The sequence below is a fragment of the Camellia sinensis genome, chromosome 5, assembly GCF_055761805.1.
Source record: "Camellia sinensis isolate YWXY chromosome 5, ASM5576180v1, whole genome shotgun sequence".
Classification (NCBI taxonomy): domain Eukaryota; kingdom Viridiplantae; phylum Streptophyta; class Magnoliopsida; order Ericales; family Theaceae; genus Camellia; species Camellia sinensis.
In genome coordinates, this window is record NC_138965.1 from 83711234 (window position 1) to 83730251 (window position 19018).

Here is a 19018-nt window from a genome sequence, read left to right on the forward strand (position 1 = left end):
GGGGGTGAGGGAGAGATAAAGGAAAGGCATCAGAATATAAACAATAAGCTAATTAAGAGAAATTCACCTTGTGCAAGTTTCAATATCGCAGCAGTGATAAAGATGCTCAATACTTGCTTGAATACATCGCCCTCAAATACTGAACTTAGTTTCCCCGATCCATTCCAAGCAATGATAATCATTGCCTTAAATGTTGTCCACGTTAACATGATATAATAAGGTTAACAAGACATATGACTAGCAAAACCAATAGTAAATATAAAAACGACACAAAAAAAAAAATAGAATACCTGTAGACACAAGATAAAAAAGCTCCACATTCTATCGAAACTCCTAAAAATATGCCAAAATGTGCATATCTCAACAAAATTAATTTTTCCTGTCCATCGATCCCCAGCAGCTTGTTTGTTCTCCTGAATATCATCAACAATCTACTATCAGAAGGCAATATTTCATATCACAGAGAGAGAGAGAGAGAGGATGTAAAAACAACCAACTCTACTTGTGTAGGTCCAATAATAAGAAGTGCTGAATTCTTTATAAGAAAAGATTTAAATCAAGTCATTGAAACAGTATGCATGTTGAAAACAATGTTCATCAAGCTTCCTCCAAAATAAGGCCAAGTGCATATCAGTTACAAGTCAGATCTGGTTGTTCATTTTATCTTGAATAGAAGACCAACATTCCAAGAATAGCTTTAGGAAACAAGATGAACTACAATTCAAAAAGCTTATTATCCTCTTAAAATTTACATCAGAACTAATGCAATTCTCTAGCATAACATTAAATTAAGACCCAAAAAATAATAATAATAATAATAATAATAACAACAACAACAAAAAAAGGAAAGAAAAGAAAACAAAGAGAGGGAGAGAGAGAGAGAGAGAGAGAGAGAGACAACGAGAACACTGAAGTCTATTGTTCTTGCAACCGGGCAAAAAACGAAGAGAGAGAGAGAGACAACGAGAACACTGAAGTCTCTTGTTCTTGCAACCGGGCAAATATTGGCATGCAGTCCATAGTTGACGTCACAAAAACAACAGACTACCAGAATGAAGTCCACGGATGATTCAGGCATTCCATTGTTGGTCATAGATTTTGTGTGCTGATTTAAGCTCATTCTAGATGACTAAAGCCAATGTGCTATAAGAATTCTAGATCCAGTGATTATGGGAGCTGAATAATTTAATCTCCATGATGACATTTAATTTTGCAAATCTTCTCTATTGTGCTTACTATTATAATGCACTCTTGGGCTAGACTCAGTTTCTTGACAAGCTGTTGTCCTGGAAGAGCTCCAAGGGTAATCTTTCTATTTGTGATTGAGAAACTATCATCCTCCTGACGAATTCCTCCCCACATTTCCCATTTAACAATATTGGAACTTCTTTACAAGTTTCAGTGAATAACACTTCCAGCACTAATGTTGCCGTGTCAAAGACGTGGAAGTCTTGAGATTTATTTTGTGCATCCTTGTTACAACAATTTCTTTTCCAATTAAAGTTCGTTTTTGTTTCAAAACAATTGGCTGCATTTCGAACTTCTTGTAAGGTGAGATGCATAACTGTTCTGAGTGGAAAAGGAAATGGGAAAGTGATTCAAACCAGATCCAAATGTAAAAGTATGATCCGTTGGCAAACTTTGAGCTCGATGGGACATCAGCCACCAAAAGATCGGGTAGATTTTAAAATTACAACTGTGTTTCTACAAATGAACCAAAAACTGATATGCATCCAACACCCGTACCCAATTTAGTCATTTGGATCTTCTAATTTTTTTACAATGTTCGAAGTGAAAAAAAAACTTAAAATTTTCCAGTAACGAAACATTCTAGTCTTTTACACGGATGGAGATAGAAATTTCATAGTTTTTTTAAATCTTATTTAATTTCAAGTACATTTCTAACAATTTACAACATATCTAAATATATTATACAATATGCAATATATATGATGAACCAAATTTAGGAATTAGATTCATTAGAGACAAATATATCCAGAAGGATACAAAGAGCACTAGCTCTAATTTTACAATATCGAATGTCATCAAAACTAAATTCCTAAAATGCTAACCACCGACTTATAGGCCAAGGCCAACTAAGCAACCTAAACACAACAACCACACCAACTCTTATTACATCAAACTCCCCCTCTAAAGAAAATAAACTTGTCCTCAGGTTGGGGACATCAACAAAAAAATGACGCAAAACAACAACAAATGGAAGCACAATGGACATGCAACGGCAAATAAGACGAAGTGGTTGCAAGTCCTTATTCAAAATCACCCTAACAAATATCCCCCCTTGAAAATGAGTTCTCATTTATGCACATCAACTGAAACCATAAGGAGGTGTGAATAGGCCACCCACATAGCATGTTGTTTGTGAAACATTTGAACAAAATGAAGCTCCACACAACACTCAAGACTTTCCAAAATAAAGTCCGTATGCGATAGTACACCAAGCATCAACTCAAAACAAAGTTGCACATCTTGTGCAAGAGGTTCCTCAAGAGACAAGTTTGGAGAGCAAAGAACAAACACCCTTGATACCTCCACTTCCCACTCTTCTGACTCTTCAACAACTTGTTAAACTTCAAAATCAATCCCACACTCCTTGGAAAACAAAGCCAATGCATGGCCAAGCTCATGAATCCCCTTCACAACTTCATTTGAAGAAAATGAGTAAACAATTGAGTTGCAACCATTTCTTCAATGAAGCCTGCCTCATCGCCAATGCCATTCCCATCGTTTAAAAGATCATCACTGTCATAATTATCAAAAATTGGAACATCTTCGTATTCGTAAACATCAACTTCATCACGATCCAATTCCTCTTCATAACCACAAGCATCAACGTCAACACAATGCAGTTCTTCAATTCATCAAAGATGGAAACATCTTGGTCATAACCTTAGTCCACATTCTTTGTCAAAAATAGGAACATCTTGACCCCAATTTTGTTCTTGATCACAATTTTGGTCCATATCCTCTTCACCAAAGATGGAAACTTCACCATCACCATGTCTTTGTTCTACTGCCTCTTCACTAAAGAGCACATTATCCTGTTATCCATCGTCAAAAGGTTTAATTTTTCCAACACAAATCAAATAATCATATTGGACATATTTATTGGATGGCTGTCCAAGGTCAAAGACAGATATCAATGTTCAGAACTTGAAACGCTCTTCCTTTGTTGCTTCTCAACCAACGAAGGTTGCGTGCAAGTAATTGGTAGGTAAGAAGTGCTCTTTAAGCTTCCATTTTTATTGCTACCCAATATCTAATCTTTCCTTTGCCTCTTCTTTGTCTACATTCTTGCAATTGTTTCCACAATTGTCAAAGGCCTTTAAGGCTTTGAAACACCAACTTCCCTTGCTTCCTCCTGGCACATCATGGTACTCCAAAAACTCTCAATAGTGTTCAACATTCCACAAACACATTCGGAATATAGCTCATGCATTCAAACCTTCACCTACCCATAATTATTCTACTTGCCCGTGTTTGGCTAGTTTATGAGCATGGTCACACATGAGGGTCGTGTCCATGCAAGAGGGGATTGCATGAAAGAATGTGAGTGCATGATATATTTTGGCCTATTCCCTGACAACTGAAACGTTCAGGTGAAGTGAATGTCAAATACCATTAAGGAACGATCAGGTTGTGAGATGATTTATCGCCTTAACGGGCTGCTTGTCATCCAGTTACTCTGATCTAAAGGGTTGTACTTACAAGGATCTAAACCAAGATTTTAAATATTTTTCTTATTTTACAGAAAATGGTTCTGTTACGAGTAGACTAGAGTTTTCATCATAAAAGAGCTATTTCTTGCAAGGTAGACCTGTTAGCATATTATATTAGCCGAAAGTGTTAGCATATTATATTAGCCGAAAGTCAGTAGGGTCTGTAATCATTTTATGCCCTCAGGGATCATCTTGTAATTGTTTTCTTTGTAAACCCTAATTTTCATTTATAAATAAGGGGTGATCTTCTATCAACCCCTAAGCTGGTTACCCAAGCTTCATGGTATCAGAGCTACACCTCTAGGGTTAGGGTTCAAAACGTACCTAGTTGGATCATCTGCTGGGTCGATCGTCAGTCACTGTTGTCACGCTGCTTCATCTTCATCAGCCAGTTGGATCATCTGCTTCGTCTTCGTTCTTCTCCTCTGCTCGTCGATCTCCTCAGCTCCTCAGCTCGTCGTCGTCTTCTCCTCAGCTCGTCGATCTCCTCCAAACGTTCGTCACTCGTCTTCCTCGCCCTCATCGTCCTCAGCACTCGTCGTCCTCAACTTCGTCACTCGTCGTCCTCACTGTGGTATGATCTCAGACCTAGTGTATATATAAATATATATATATATACTAATATATATATAAAACTAGCCTCATATATATATATATATATATATATTTATATATAAATCCATGTAGATATCTTGATATATACATAAATAAATCAAAAAAAAACAAAAAAAAAAAAAGAAAGAAAGAAAGAAAACAAAAAAAACAAAAAAAACAAAAAAACAAAAACAAAAAAAAAAACAAAAAAACAAAAAAAAACAAAAAACAAAAACAAAACAAAAAAACAAAAAAAAAAATGGTTTCTTAAATTTAGTTATATCTTTATAGTGGTCATTGTGCCTGTTATATCACTACCACCTTCCAGGTTTGTGATTGCTATTAGTTTTGTTGCGGGTTCGGTAGTATTGTATCCATGACAGATTCCACCAGTGTGTCCCCTTCTTCTCAAACACCAAAGAGTGAAAGTCCCATTCTACCTACTACCATGACTGAGAACCCCAACCCTAGTCTGAAAATCACCACCTCTCTATTTAATGGTCAAAACTACCTAGCATGGTCTCAAAGTTTGACTATGTTTTTGAAGAGCAGAGGGAAGATGGGATATGTTGATGGCAGGATACAGGCACCTAGTACCACTGACTCAGGTTATGACCAATGGGAGATTACCAACTCTTTAATTATGAGTTGACTTATCCATTCGATGGTTCCAGAACTTGGTGAGGGCTACTTGTCTATGGAGACTGCCCAGGACGTTTGGGAGGCTGTGGCTGTTACCTATTCCCGCAAAGGGAATTTTTCACAAGCATTTGAGTTGCGCCGCTCTATTGAGAGCTCACTTCAGGGGGAGCAGACTGTTCTTCAATACTTCACTTTCCTCACCAACGGCTGGAAACGCCTTGACCACCTGGAAGACTACAAGCCCGTTTGCCCTACTGATTCTGTCGGGTACAAGAAGTTCATCTCACGGGAACGGGTCTTTAAATTTTTGGCCGGCCTAAATGTGGAGTATGATCCAGTTAGGGGTCGAGTTCTGAGTATGGATACTCTTCCTTCACTTCAGGAGGCATTTTCTTATGTACAAAATGAGGAGAGTCGCCGGTCTGCTATGATGTCCCCTGTCTCTACTGACCGTTCCGCATTACTGTCTACTCCTCGAGATGGCCTCAGCCTGCCTCATCCGTCTGCTGCTAAGGAGTCTGTATTCTGTGATTATTGCAAGAAGCCGCGGCATACTCGTGAGACATGTTGGAAGCTTCATGGGACTCCATCCGGGGGTCGCGGTGATCGGTCTGGTTCTCGAGGAGGTCGGTCAGGTCAATCTAGGGGCCGTAGTTCCTATTCCCGGGCTCATCAGTCTAGTGCCGTTGATACCCTTGATTCTAATTCTACTTCTGTTACCCAAGCTTCTGATACTGAGCTGGAGGATGCTTTGCGCCAATTGTTGGACCGCCGATCTTCTACTGCTCTCAGTACCGCTTCCTCGTCCTTTGCCCGCTCAGGTAACTTAGCATCTTCTCCTTGTGCTTTCCTGTGTCATCCATCTTTGCCTTGGATTATTGATTCTGGTGCCTCAGATCATATGTCTGGCTCCTCTAATCTTTTCTCTGTCTATAAGCCCTCTTCAGGTCAGGACAAAGTTAGGATTGCCGATGGAACTGTTTCTTCCATTTCTGGAAAAGGTTTAGTCCAAGTCACTCCTACCATACATCTATCTTCTGTTCTCCATGTTCCCAAGTTTTCTGTTAATCTGTTATCCTTAAGTCGTCTTACCCAGGATTTGAATTGTCGTGTGACGTTTTTTCCTGATCATTGTCTTTTTCAGGACCTTGTCACGGGGAGGACGATTGGCAGTGGTAGTGCAGAAAATGGTCTCTACTTCCTAAATCAACCGGACAAACTTGCTTATTCTACCACCACGTCTTCTACTACCCCCGCTGATGTATGGCTATGGCATCGGCGTCTTGGGCATCCCTCATTTCATTTACTTAAGCATTTATTTCCTTCTAATTTCGCAAATCATCATGTGTCTGACTTTCTTTGTGAGTCTTGTCAACTTGGAAAACAACATAGAGCTTCTTTTGCTCCCAGTTTGAATAAAAGCTTCGTTCCTTTTTCATTAATACATTCTGATGTTTGGGGTCCCTCTCGTGTTCTGTCTGTGAAAGGTCATCGCTGGTTTGTTACATTTATTGATGATTTTTCTCGTGCTATTTGGGTGTATCTCATGAAAGATAAGAGTGAGGTTTTCTCTGTGTTTCGCACTTTTCATAAGATGATTTGTACTCAGTTTGGGGCCACTATCAAAATATTTCGTTCTGATAATGGTGGGGAATACATAGATTCTGGGTTAGGACAATATTTCTCTACTCATGGCATTATCCATCAGACCTCTTGCACCAATACCCCTCAACAAAATGGGGTGGCCGAACGCAAGAATCGGCATCTTCTTGACATGGCTCGGTGCATGTGTTTTTTTATGAATGTGACTCGACTCTATTGGGGCGACGCTGTTCTCACCGCTGCCCATCTTATTAATCGTCTCCCTACCCAGGTCTTGGACAAACAAGCTCCGCTTCACGTCCTCCTAGGTTCTCAGTCCTTATTTTCTATTCCTCCCAAAATATTTGGTTGTGTCTGTTTTGTCCATAATCACTCTCCCTCTCGTGGTAAGTTGGACCCTCGCTCCCTCAAGTGTGTTTTCCTTGGTTACTCTCCTACTCAAAAGGGGTATAAATGTTACCACCCTTCTTCTAGTAAGTGGTTTGTGTCCATGGATGTCACTTTCTTTGAGTCCCAGTACTATTTCTTGTCCTCTCCGGTGTCACCGTCCTCATTTCCGGGGGAGCCTTGGTGTGAAGTGAGTCTTGTGCCTCCGTGTGAAGTGAGTCCTGTGCCTCCTATGGTAGAACCAGTTGCTCTTGCACCACCCTCTACTACTGTGCTTCCTATGGTGGAACCAGTTGTTCTTGCACCCCCCTCTTCTACTGGAACTATAGAACCCACTGTCACCAAGAATAAGGACGGGAATGTTTATGTCCGGGACATAGACAGAAAACAAGTTAACTGGATACACGGGACCGTTTCTGCTACTCCACTGCCATCTCCTGCTTCTGATGGGAGTCTAGGTAACTTTGAATCTCGTGAGTCCATTGATCTTGATGTTCCTATTGCCAAGAGGAAGGGTGTGAGATCTTGTACTCAACATCTTATTTCACAGTTTGTATCATACCCTCATTTGTCATCCTCATATAGAGCGTTTGTGTCCAATATTTCCTCTGTTAGCATTCCTAACCATTTTCAGGATGCTCTTGCTACCTCTGAGTGGAAACTAGCCATGATTGAGGAAATGAAAGCACTTAGGAAGAATGGCACTTGGGAATTGACTGAGTTACCTACGGGCAAACGAGCTGTGGGATGTAAATGGGTATATACTATGAAACACAAAGCAGATGGGTCTATTGAGCGTTACAAGGCAAGACTTGTAGCAAAAGGGTTTACTCAGACATATGGCATTGATTATCAGGAGACCTTCGCACCCGTGGCTAAAATGAATTCAGTCAGAATACTTCTCTCTCTAGCAGCTAATCTAGATTGGCCGCTTTATCAGTTTGATGTCAAGAATGCTTTTCTCCATGGTGACCTCGAAGAAGAAGTATATATGGACATTCCTCCGGGTTTTGAGGATCATCAAACATAAGGCAAAGTATGCAAACTTCGGAAGTCATTATATGGTCTCAAACAGTCTCCAAGGGCTTGGTTTGAGAGATTCACTCAGGCTATGTTCAAATATGGCTTCAAACAAAGTCAGGCAGATCACACATTGTTTGTGAAACATTCCTCACGCGGTAAGACTACAGCACTTATTGTTTATGTAGATGACATAGTTCTTACAGGCAATGATAGTGGAGAAATACCTCTGTTGAAGAAATATTTAGCCAAAGAGTTTGAAATCAAAGACTTGGGAAGCTTGAAGTATTTTCTGGGAATTGAAGTTGCTCGCTCTAAGGATGGGATATTTATCTCACAGAGAAAATATGTGCTTGACCTGTTGAAGGAAACTGGGATGCTTGGCTGCAAAGCATGTGCCACTCAACTGGAACCAAATCAGAAATTGGGGGATGATGAAGGAGGAGAAGTTGTGGATAGGGGGAGCTATCAACGATTAGTGGGTAAGCTCATTTACCTATCTCACTCCCGTCCTGATATTGCTGTTGCTGTCAGTGTAGTTAGTCAGTTTATGCATGCTCCTCGTCAGATTCACTTTGAGGCTGTCATGAGAATCTTGAGGTATTTGAAGTCTGCTCCTGGTAAGGGTCTGTATTTTTCAAAGTATGATCATCTTCGTGTAGAAGCCTATACAGATGCTGACTGGGCTGGGTCAGTAACTGATAGGAGATCAACTTCAGGGTATTGCACATTTGTTGGCGGCAACCTAGTTACTTGGAGGAGTAAGAAACAGAATGTGGTTGCCAGGTCAAGTGCAGAAGCTGAGTTTAGAGCTATGGCACAAGGTGTGTGTGAACTTTTATGGATCAAATTATTGTTAAGTGATCTAGGTATTGATCAGACGGACTCCATGCGGTTATACTGTGATAATAAGGCAACCATCAACATCGCTCACAATCCCGTTCAACATGACAGGACAAAACATGTTGAGATTGATCGCCACTTCATTAAAGAGAAACTCACTAGTGGTACCATTTGTACTCCTTTTGTCTAGTCTGGTGAACAACTTGCTGACATTCTCACCAAGGGAATTGGGAATAAACCATTTCATGACATATTAGGCAAGCTGGGCATGAGAGATATCTTCGCACCAACTTGAGGGGGAGTGTTAGCATATTATATTAGCCGAAAGTGTTAGCATATTATATTAGCCGAAAGTCAGTAGGGTCTGTAATCATTTTATGCCCTCAGGGATCATCTTGTAATTGTTTTCTTTGTAAACCCTAATTTTCATTTATAAATAAGGGGTGATCTTCTATCAACCCTAAGCTGGTTACCCAAGCTTCAAGACCCAATCCTATGAAGAATCTAATTTAGAAAGGAGCTTAAAGGTTAACCTTATTTCCCGCTCCTACTTCCCATCTCAGCCTGTAACCCCATCTTCTCCATAATTGTCTGTTAGCACAACCCCAATTCATATAAGTTTCACTCAGGCTACTGCTGAGATTTATTTTAGGAACCTTATGATATTTGGTAAAAACAAAATTAGTTAGCACTCAAAAGCCTTGGCCTTCCCAACTTTCCTCGTCTGAAGAGTCTTGGCTGCTGCGTAGAGCAATGTTATTGGAATGCTGTTAAAATAAGTTGTGGCAGCTAGTAAAGAACACATTTAACAAGTAATGTTGACAATAGTACTATTGCTCCTGGGAGTGTTGGTGCAACCAGAAAAATGTGTATGAGCTTGAAAACCATAGCTTACAAAGATTTTTGTTACTTTAAAATAAAACCCCAGGTCTACCCCACTCCTCTAAATACCACTAAGACCATTCAAGTGCACGTAGTTCCCATTTGACTTTTAAATGTTCAAATGGAGAGGTTTACAACCAAATCCAACAGGCACAAACAATGAAAGATGGTTATGCAGGATATATCAGAAAAATTAAAAGACAGTTCATAAAGATTCCTTTAATGGATGTATCTGGTGGTAATTTGGGATCTAAAACACGAACTTATTCACAGTTACGAAGTTTCTAATAGTCTTTTAGCTCATATGGGATATCTCTCAAACTATAAAGAATCTGCTGACCTCCCACCTAGCATCAAATTAGCAGCACAAGGAATGCATCTAATTATAATGATAATTCTGAACTGTTCCAAAATATTTTCAAAATTTTTGTACCAACTTCTGAATCTCGAGTCTAAACTAATGTGGATTTAGATTGTAGAAAAGGAGTTGTTATCCTCAAATATGGCATATGCACTGGTTCAAGGTGAGGATTTGTAGGAAAGCTACAATGCAACATAATAATCCTCACGAATCAGTCAATAAAATAGCTAACAGGAGCTGGACAAAGTGGTGCATAGGAAGCTTAGATGCTTTCTACTTCTTTATCAAAACAATGAGTTGCTAATTCTGACAAATCCAAGGCACACACATCTCACATCAAGTTAGCATTGCACAAGCTAAAGTACACTTCACATCAGGACATTAACCCTACAGATAGCATTGAAGTGCTCTTTTTGAACCTCACATCAAGCAAGCCATGAGGCAAAAGCCTGGCATTCCTTTCAATAAATTAATTATATATATATATATATTGATAAATATATTAATTTTATATGAAAATTAATGAACGAATTTTATACGGCTGTGCATAATTTTTTCCACAATAAAAGAAAAATTATAGTATTCTATCATATATTTGTAAAGAAGGAAAAATGAACTATACAACAGTTATGTAAAAGGTCCCAAATATTGCATACCCCATTTTTATCAGCCTGAAGCTGTTCAATTGGCAGGCAAAAGAAATCAGCATCAGCACGCATTGGCCAACCCAGCCGGAAACAATCAACTGACCTGCAATTATCCCAAGATTGATTTACATTTGACAAACTGAATGCAAAAACAAAAAGAGTGAACAAAGATAAGCATGATACCAAAAGTATTCATTTAAATCATCATAGTTCCTCCATTGAGAATGCTTCAATTTCCCTCCTTTGCACCTTTTAACTTCCTGTGGAGGACAAAGAGGCAAATTCCTAAGCCATGAACCAAGGGAGAGAAAAAAAAAAAAAAAAAAAAATCAAAAGATCACAGTAAGAACTTTAACACAGTGAAGGAAACAAGCAGGGGCAACACCTGTTCTATCATGTTATAGATTGGAGTCACCACTTTCTTTAAGAAAGCCTCCTCCTCACCACCATATGCAGGCTTAATATGTTCACCTGTCATGGGGCTTACACTCCCAGCCAGCATACCATACAGTTCAAATGCCATCTAAAATAAACAAAGAGGGAAAATATTAAGATATAAAGCAAATCAATATCACTAAGGTCAATTAAAAAAAGAACAAGAAAACACCAGAAAAAATAAATAAATAAAGTACACAAGAAGTTGGAACCATAGAACACTTCCAGTAATGGAACAGGAGAAATCTAAAACTGATGAAACCAACATTCTAGGAACAGATTTGTTAGAGAGAGAGAGAGAGAGAATCCCAAATCTAGGGATACAAAGAGCTAAAGCTCAAAATTACAATTCTAATTGTTCAAAATTAATTATTAGAGGTATCATCCTTTTATCGAGCTTTAGTGGATGGTGGGGATATGTCTTTCCTGTGGCGGAGTGCTGTTAGAATAATGAAATTATGTTAGAATAAGGAATTGTTAGAATAAGTAAATTTGTTTTATTCCTTGATTGATGTAATGAGCTGTAATGAGCTGACCAATAATTCATGCCTTATGGCACTCTTGTAATTATGCTTTAATCTTAATACAAAAGGAGATGAGGTCTCATTCCCTACCTCTTTCTCTTCTCTAAACGGTCATGGTATCAGAGCGACAATAGGAGGACCCTAACACCAATCACAGCCACCTTGCTTGTAAGGCCCCGGTGTCCCACATCGGGAATGGAGAGGGAGTTCCTGGGCTATAAAAGTAAAAACCTGGACCCTTATACAGTATCAAGGCCTTTTCCCAAGTGGTGAAACCCCTATTAGAACTCCCTAGTTAAGCGTGCTTAGGCTAGAGTAGTTCTAGGATGGGTGACCCACTGGGAAGAACAAATCCGTACGGGAGTGACCCAAAGCGGACAATATCGATGACGTATAAAGGGTCGGGGCGTTACAAATGGTATCAGAGCCGACTCTCCGGAGTACCGAGTGTGGGCCCCTGGCATCTCTCGGTGCATGTGGGCGGGCTTGTGAGCTGGCAGGCTACTGCACGGGGACGTGCAGCCTTATGGGGGGTGGATTGTAAGGCCCCGGTGTCCCACATTGAGAATGGAGGGGGAGTTCCTAGGCTATAAAAGTAAAAACCTAGACCCTTATATAACATCGAGGCCTTTTCCCAAGTGGTGAAATCTCTATTAGAACTCCCCAGTTAAGCGTGCTTAGGCTGGAGTAGTTCTATGATGGGTGACCCACTGGGGCGTGACCCAAAGCGGACAATATCGATAACGTATAAAGGGTCGGGGCATTACAAATGATATCAGAGCCGACTCTCCGGAGTACCGAGTGTAGGCCCCTGGCGTCTCTCGATGCATGTGGGCGGGCTTGTGAGCTGGCAGGCTACTGCACGGGGACGTGCAGCCTTATGGAGGGTGGATTGCAAGGCCCTGGTGTCCCACATCGAGAATGGAGGGGGAGTTCCTGGGCTATAAAAGTAAAAACCTGGACCCTTATATAGCATTGAGGCATTTTCCCAGGTGGTGAAATCCCTATTAGAACTCCCCAGTTAAGCGTATATAGGCTGGAGTAGTTCTAGGATAGGTGACCCACTGGGAAGAACAAATCCGTACGAACGTGACCCAAAGCGGACAATATTGATGACGTATAAAGGGTCGAGGCGTTACATTGCTTCCACCGACGGTCAGTCGGCTCTCTACCAAGGCAGCCGAAGCCTCCTCAGATCTTCTCTAGGTCTATCGGCAGCCCTAGCTTGACCTTATAGGTCTGTCGGCACTCCTAGAAGCTCTGTAGACTGCTTCTAGTCAACTTGGTTAGTCGGCTGGTGTCTAACAAATGGACTGAACTCTTATTGTGGTACATACCTCTATAAAAGCTTCTTCTCTGTTTTCTTTCTCTTTAAAAGAAAAAAAAAAAAAAAAAAAATCTATATGAGTTCTTAGTTTGTTATGCTTTCATATGTCAGTCACAAACCCGGAACATGACTATTTTTTTGAAGAGTAAAGGAAAGATGGGATATATTGATGAAAGGATGCAGGCACCCAGTACCACAGATCCTAGTTATGACCAGTAGGAGATCACCACTCTCTCATCATGGGTTAGTTGATACATTCTATGGTACCCGAGATTGGAGAGAGCTACTTGTTTATGGACACTGCCCAGGATATTTGGGAGGCTGTAACTACTACTTACTCCAGGAAGGGAAACTTCTCACAGGCTTTCGAGTTACGTCGCTCCATTGAAAGGTCGGTACAAGGTGAGATGACTATTCTCCAGTATTTTACCTTAGTAATAGGTGGAAGCAGCTTGATCACCTTTAGGATTACAAGCCTGCTTGTCTCACTAATTCTGCTAGCTACCAAAAGTCTGTGGCACAAGAGCGGGTCTTCAAATTCTTGAAAGGCCTCAATGTAGAGTGTGATCCAGTACGAAACAAAGTACTTGGCATGGACGTGTTTCCTTCTCTTTAGAAAGCCTTTGCTTCTGTGCAAAATGACGAGAGTCGCCGCTCTACGATACTTCCTTCTGCCACTACTGATCGCTCGGCCTTGGTTTTTGCACCCCCTTGCGATGGAGAGCGTGTGACTCGTGGTTCTCATCCTTCCTCTAAGAAGGATAATCTTTTCTGTGACCACTACCATAGACCTCAACACACAAGAGAGACTTGTTGGAAGCTGCATGGGACTCCTCCTGATGGCTGAGGAGACCGTCCTGGTATTCGAGGGGGTAAGTCTGGTCAGTCTAGAGGTCAAGGGGCCAATACTCGGGCACATCTTTCAAATACAGTTAAGCCATCATCTTTATCTCCAATTATCTCACCTGCTGCTGATGTTTCGGGGTTATTTGCCTCAGATTTTGAGATTGCTCTTCGCCATTTGCTAGACCGTCGAGCCTCCACTTCCACCACAGGTGCATCCTCTTCTTCCTTTGCCAATTCAAGTAATTTAGCTTCCTCCTCAAGCGCATTGCTATCTCATACGACTGTGCCATGAATTATTGATTCTGTTACTTCCGACCATATGTGTGGTTCATCTCATTTGTTCTCAGAATATAACCCCTCCTCAGGTCAGGAAAAAGTGCATATTGTTGATGATACTATTTTGTCCGTGTCAGGGAAAGATTTAATTCATCCCACCTCTTCCCTTCCTTTATCCTCTGTCCTCCACATCTCCAATTTTAGTGTTGATCTTTTATCTTTGAGTCGTATTACTCATGACTTGAATTGTAGCGTGATGTTTTTTCCTGATCATTGTCTTTTTCAAGACCTTACCACGAGGAAGAGAATTGGCAGTGATAGAGAGGAACATGGTCTCTACATTCTGGATCAGACAAACAAGCTGGCTCATTCATCTATTCAGTTACCATCCACTAATGAAGACCTTTGGTTGTGGCACTATCGTTTAGGACATCCCTCCTTTTTACTACTTAAGCATTTATTTCCTTCTAGTTTTTGAGAAAAATAATGTGTCTAATTTTCAATATGAGTCTTGTCAACTTGAAAAACAACACCGAGTTTCTTTTGCTCCATCTAGTAATAAAAATTCAGTTCCATTTGCTTTGATTCATTCTGATGTAGGGGTGCTCACGTTTTGTCTTTAAAAGGTCAAAAATTGTTTGTTACTTTCATAAATGATTGTTCTAGGGCCACTTAGGTATATCTAATGAAAGATATGAGTGAGGTGTTTTCTGTATTTCAAAACTTTCATAAAATGGTGTGCACTCAGTTTAGAGCAATTGTCAAAATTTTGCGTTCTGATTCTGATAATAGGGGGAATATATTGATTCTGGTCTTGCCAGTTAGTTCACCACTCATGACATTGTTCATCAAACTTCTTACACTAATACTCCTCAATAAAATGGTGTTGTCGAATGAAAAAATCGCCATCTTCCTGATGTGGCCCGTTGTCTATCCTTTGAAATGCGTGTTCCTCGACCCTATTGGGGGGGGGGGGGAAGCGGTCCTCACTTCAGCTCATTTGATTAATCGTCTTCCTACCCAAGTTCTTCAAAAACAAACCCCTCTTCAAGTTTTATCCAGGTCCCCCTCTTCTAGGCTCTCCATTCCACCTAAGACCTTTGGCTATGTTTGTTTTGTCCATAATCATTCATCCAACCGTGGTAAATTGGATCCTAGGTCTCCTAAGTGTGTTTTTTTAGGTTGTTCTGCTACTCAAAAGGGTTATAAGTGTTATCATCCTCCTACTCGTAAATGGTTCGTCTCTATGGATGTCACCTTCTTTGAGTCTCAGTCTTACTTTCTACCTTCCCTATTGTCACAATCATCCCTTTAAGGGGAGCCTTGGTGTGCAGAGATTCATGTTCCACTACCGCCAGTGGTTGAACAAATAGAGGATGATGAGCCCGCCATTGTTGTGGAAAATGAAGTAGGCAAAGAGACAAAGATAGACAAAGAGACAAAGATAGACAGAAAGTCACCTGGATGCAAGAAGCTATTTCCTCTCCTCTATTGCTAACTTCTTCTCCGGATGAGTGTCCAGAGTCAACCCCCTCTCCTGAAAGTCGAGGTAATTCTAATGCTTCTACTCTTGAGTTTTCAGATCTTGATGTTTCCATTGCTAATAGGAAGGGAGTTAGGTCATATACTCAGCATCCTATTACTAATCATATTTTTTATTCTAATCTATCTCCCTCATATAAAGCCTTTCTGTCTAAGATTTTCTCTGTGAGTACACCTAACAACTTTCAAGATGCTCTCTCTATTCCTGAATGGAAACATGCCATGATGGAGGAGATGTGAGCTCTCAGCAAGAATGGCACTTGGGAGTTAGTAGAGTTACCTAGAAGAAAAAATCTAGTTGGGTATAAGTGGGTATACATTGTAAAACACAAAGCAGACGGTTCCATAAAATGGTACAAAGCAAGACTGGTTGCTAAGGGCTTTACTCAGACTTATGAGGTAGATTACCAGGAGACATTTGCACTGGTTGCTAAGATAAACTCTGTGAGAATACTTTGGATTGGCCACTTCATCAATTTGATGTGAAGAATGACTTCCTTCATGGAGACGTCGAAAAGAGGTCTATATGGATATTTCTCCTGGTTTTACTGGTGCTAAGTCCGAAGGTAAAATGTGTAGGCTCCAGAAATCACTTTATGGGCTAAAACAATCTCCTAGGGCTTGGTTTGAAAGGTTTGCTTAAGCTATACTGAGATATGGGTTCAAGCAAAGTCAAGCAGATAACACATTCTCATGGTAAGACCATAGCTCTTATTGTTTATGTTGATGATATTATTCTGACAGAGATGATATTGAGGAGATCCCTCGGTTAAAGAAATACTTAGCCAAGGAGTTTGAAATCAAAGACTTGGGTAATTTGAAGTATTTCTTAGGCATTGAAGCAACTAGGTCCAAGGATGGCATCTTTATATGCCAAAGGAAGTATGTACTTGACTTACTAAAGGAAACTGGGATGCTTGGAGGTAGACCATGTAATACACCTCTAGAACCGGGCCAGAAACTAAGTGAGGATCAAGGGAGAAAGCCAATGGACGGGGAGATATCAGAGACTAGTGGGCAAGCTTATATACTTATCTCACTCGCGTCCAGATATTGCCATTGCAGTAAGCATGGTTAGCCAATTTATGCATGCTTCTAGAACTTCCCACCTAGAGGCAGTAATGAGAATTCTGAGGTACCTAAAGACTTCACCTGGAAAGGGTCTGTATTTCTCGAAACATGGACATCTCGATGTGGAAGCATTTACTGATGCAGATTAGGCTAGATCAGTCACTGGCAAACGATCAGCCTCTAGATATTACACATTTGTTGGAGGCAACCTTGTCACATAGCGAAATAAGAAACAAAATGTGATTGCTAGATTTAGTGCTGAGGTAGAATTCAGGGCCATAGCACAGGGTGTATGTGAGTTGCTATGGATTAGACTATTGTTAGGAGACTTAGGGATCCATCAGACTAATTCTATGAGATTGTACTGTGACAACAAGGCAGCGATCAACATAGCTCATAACCCAGTTCAACATGACAAAACCAAACATGTGGAGATTGATAGGCACTTCATCAAGGAAAAGCTCACTAGTGGCACCATATGTACTCCATTTGTGAAGACTGAAGATCAACTAGTAGATGTTCTCACCAAACGAATAGGGAGCAAACCATTTCATGACATTCTTAACAAACTGGGCATAAGAGATATGTTCGCACCAGCTTGAGAGGGAGTGTTAGAATAAGGAAATTATGTTAGAATAAGGAATTGTTAGAATAAGGAAATTTGTTTTATTCCTTGATTGATGTAATGGGCTGTAATGAGCTGGCCCATAATTCATCCCTTATGGCGCTCCTGTAATTATTCTTTAATCTTAATATACCTTATGGCACTCCTATAATTTTTCTTTAATCTTAATACACCTTATGGCACACATGTAATTATGCTTTCATCTTAATATAAAAGGGGATGAGGTCTCACTCATTCCCTATCTCTTTCTCTTCTCTAAACTTTCAAGTGTGTGGATTGCTGGAGTTCCATCCAAAGTGGTGTACTTTGTATGGACGACGATGCCAGATAGGATTTTGACTTTGGACAATCTCATTTGGCATCGGCGGATTGTGGCTAATTGGTGTTGCATGTATTGCAGGGATGCGAAATCTACTTCCCATCTTTTACTTCATTACCCTGCTGCGTATTAGCTTTGGGGGTTGATTTTCTCAATGTTTGGTTGAAGAGGGTGGAGGATGTTCTTTGTAGTTAAAGAGGGAGCAAGGTTGGGAAAAGGCGTCAAAAGGCTTGGGAGCTAGCTTCATTGTGTCTGATGTGGTTGATTTGGCTGGAGCGTAATAGGCAGATTTGCCTGGAGCGTAATAGGCAGATTTTTCAAGTGACGGCGGTTCCAATGCCTATTTTGAAAAATGGATTTTTGGCGGTTTTATATGTATGGGTTTTGGGGAAAGTGGCTCCGGGGTTTGTTTTCTTTTGTGGATTTATAGATGCTCTATTTGTCTAGGAATGAGTGTTGATTGGTGGTGGGTGTATTTGTTAGCATCATCTTGATGCTCTTTGTTTAATAAAATTTACTTTTATTTATCAAAAAAAGAAAAAAAAAAAACCCCACCTTATACGAAAAAGACAACTAACCACTTAGGAAAACCCATGTATAGCTGGTCAATCTAAAACGCCAACAACTCTAAATTTCAATTGCCTTTAATTCTAGTGCTAGAGTTATTTTAGATTTCAACTATATATAATTTGAATCATGATATTGGATTTTTGCATGCAACATTCTACTATTGCTCTATTACTTTTAAGGTATCAGGACGTGTTCAGTTTGAGTGTGTGTGTAGACAGATCTATACTACATCCACTGATCCTCCCAAAATTAAATCTTTTTCCTCCAGAGTGATTGTGTATATGAGAAGCTACGTTTTCCAGAATATTCAGTTTGAATCATTAGAATAATATCATGATATATGTCAGAAAATAGTAAGGGAATCCAAAAAAAAAAAAGGGAAAGGCAATACTATAAACAAGTTTGCCATATTGAAATCAAAGAGCAGCATCTTAATGCATACATGATGATAAATATAGCATAGGCATTCTGGCATAAATCTCAAGTTAGCAGCTTCCCCCCATATGAGAAGATATAGCCCCATGTACAGTAATTTCCGTTGCTGCACTTCCTGTTGAATAGTTGGCAACCTGCAAGTGTAGATTAACCACAACATACAACAATGATGAATTAAAAAAAGTTTTAAGTTAACCTACAAGTCAATGTTTGATTAGCAAGAAGGAAAATGAGAGACATATGGATAATGGAGGAAGAAGTCATTCTTAATCAGAATATAATTATTCCACTAAGCCATAAAAATGATAAAAAAATAAAAATAAGAAAGTA

The 19018-nt window shown here is 40.0% G+C and overlaps 1 protein-coding gene across 1 annotated transcript in view; it reads right to left on the bottom strand.

Annotated features, from left to right (window-relative positions):
* GSL03 (glucan synthase-like 3) overlaps positions 1-19018 on the bottom strand; it is a 65262-nt gene that overhangs the window by 40899 nt on the left and 5345 nt on the right. The window contains exons 10-15 of the mRNA XM_082869174.1: positions 18696-18822; positions 11104-11241; positions 10902-10978; positions 10728-10821; positions 291-413; positions 68-185 (exon numbers count right to left, since the gene is read on the bottom strand). Coding sequence (XP_082725300.1) covers positions 68-185; positions 291-413; positions 10728-10821; positions 10902-10978; positions 11104-11241; positions 18696-18822 — 677 coding nt within the window. The remainder of the gene's footprint in view (positions 1-67; positions 186-290; positions 414-10727; positions 10822-10901; positions 10979-11103; positions 11242-18695; positions 18823-19018) is intronic.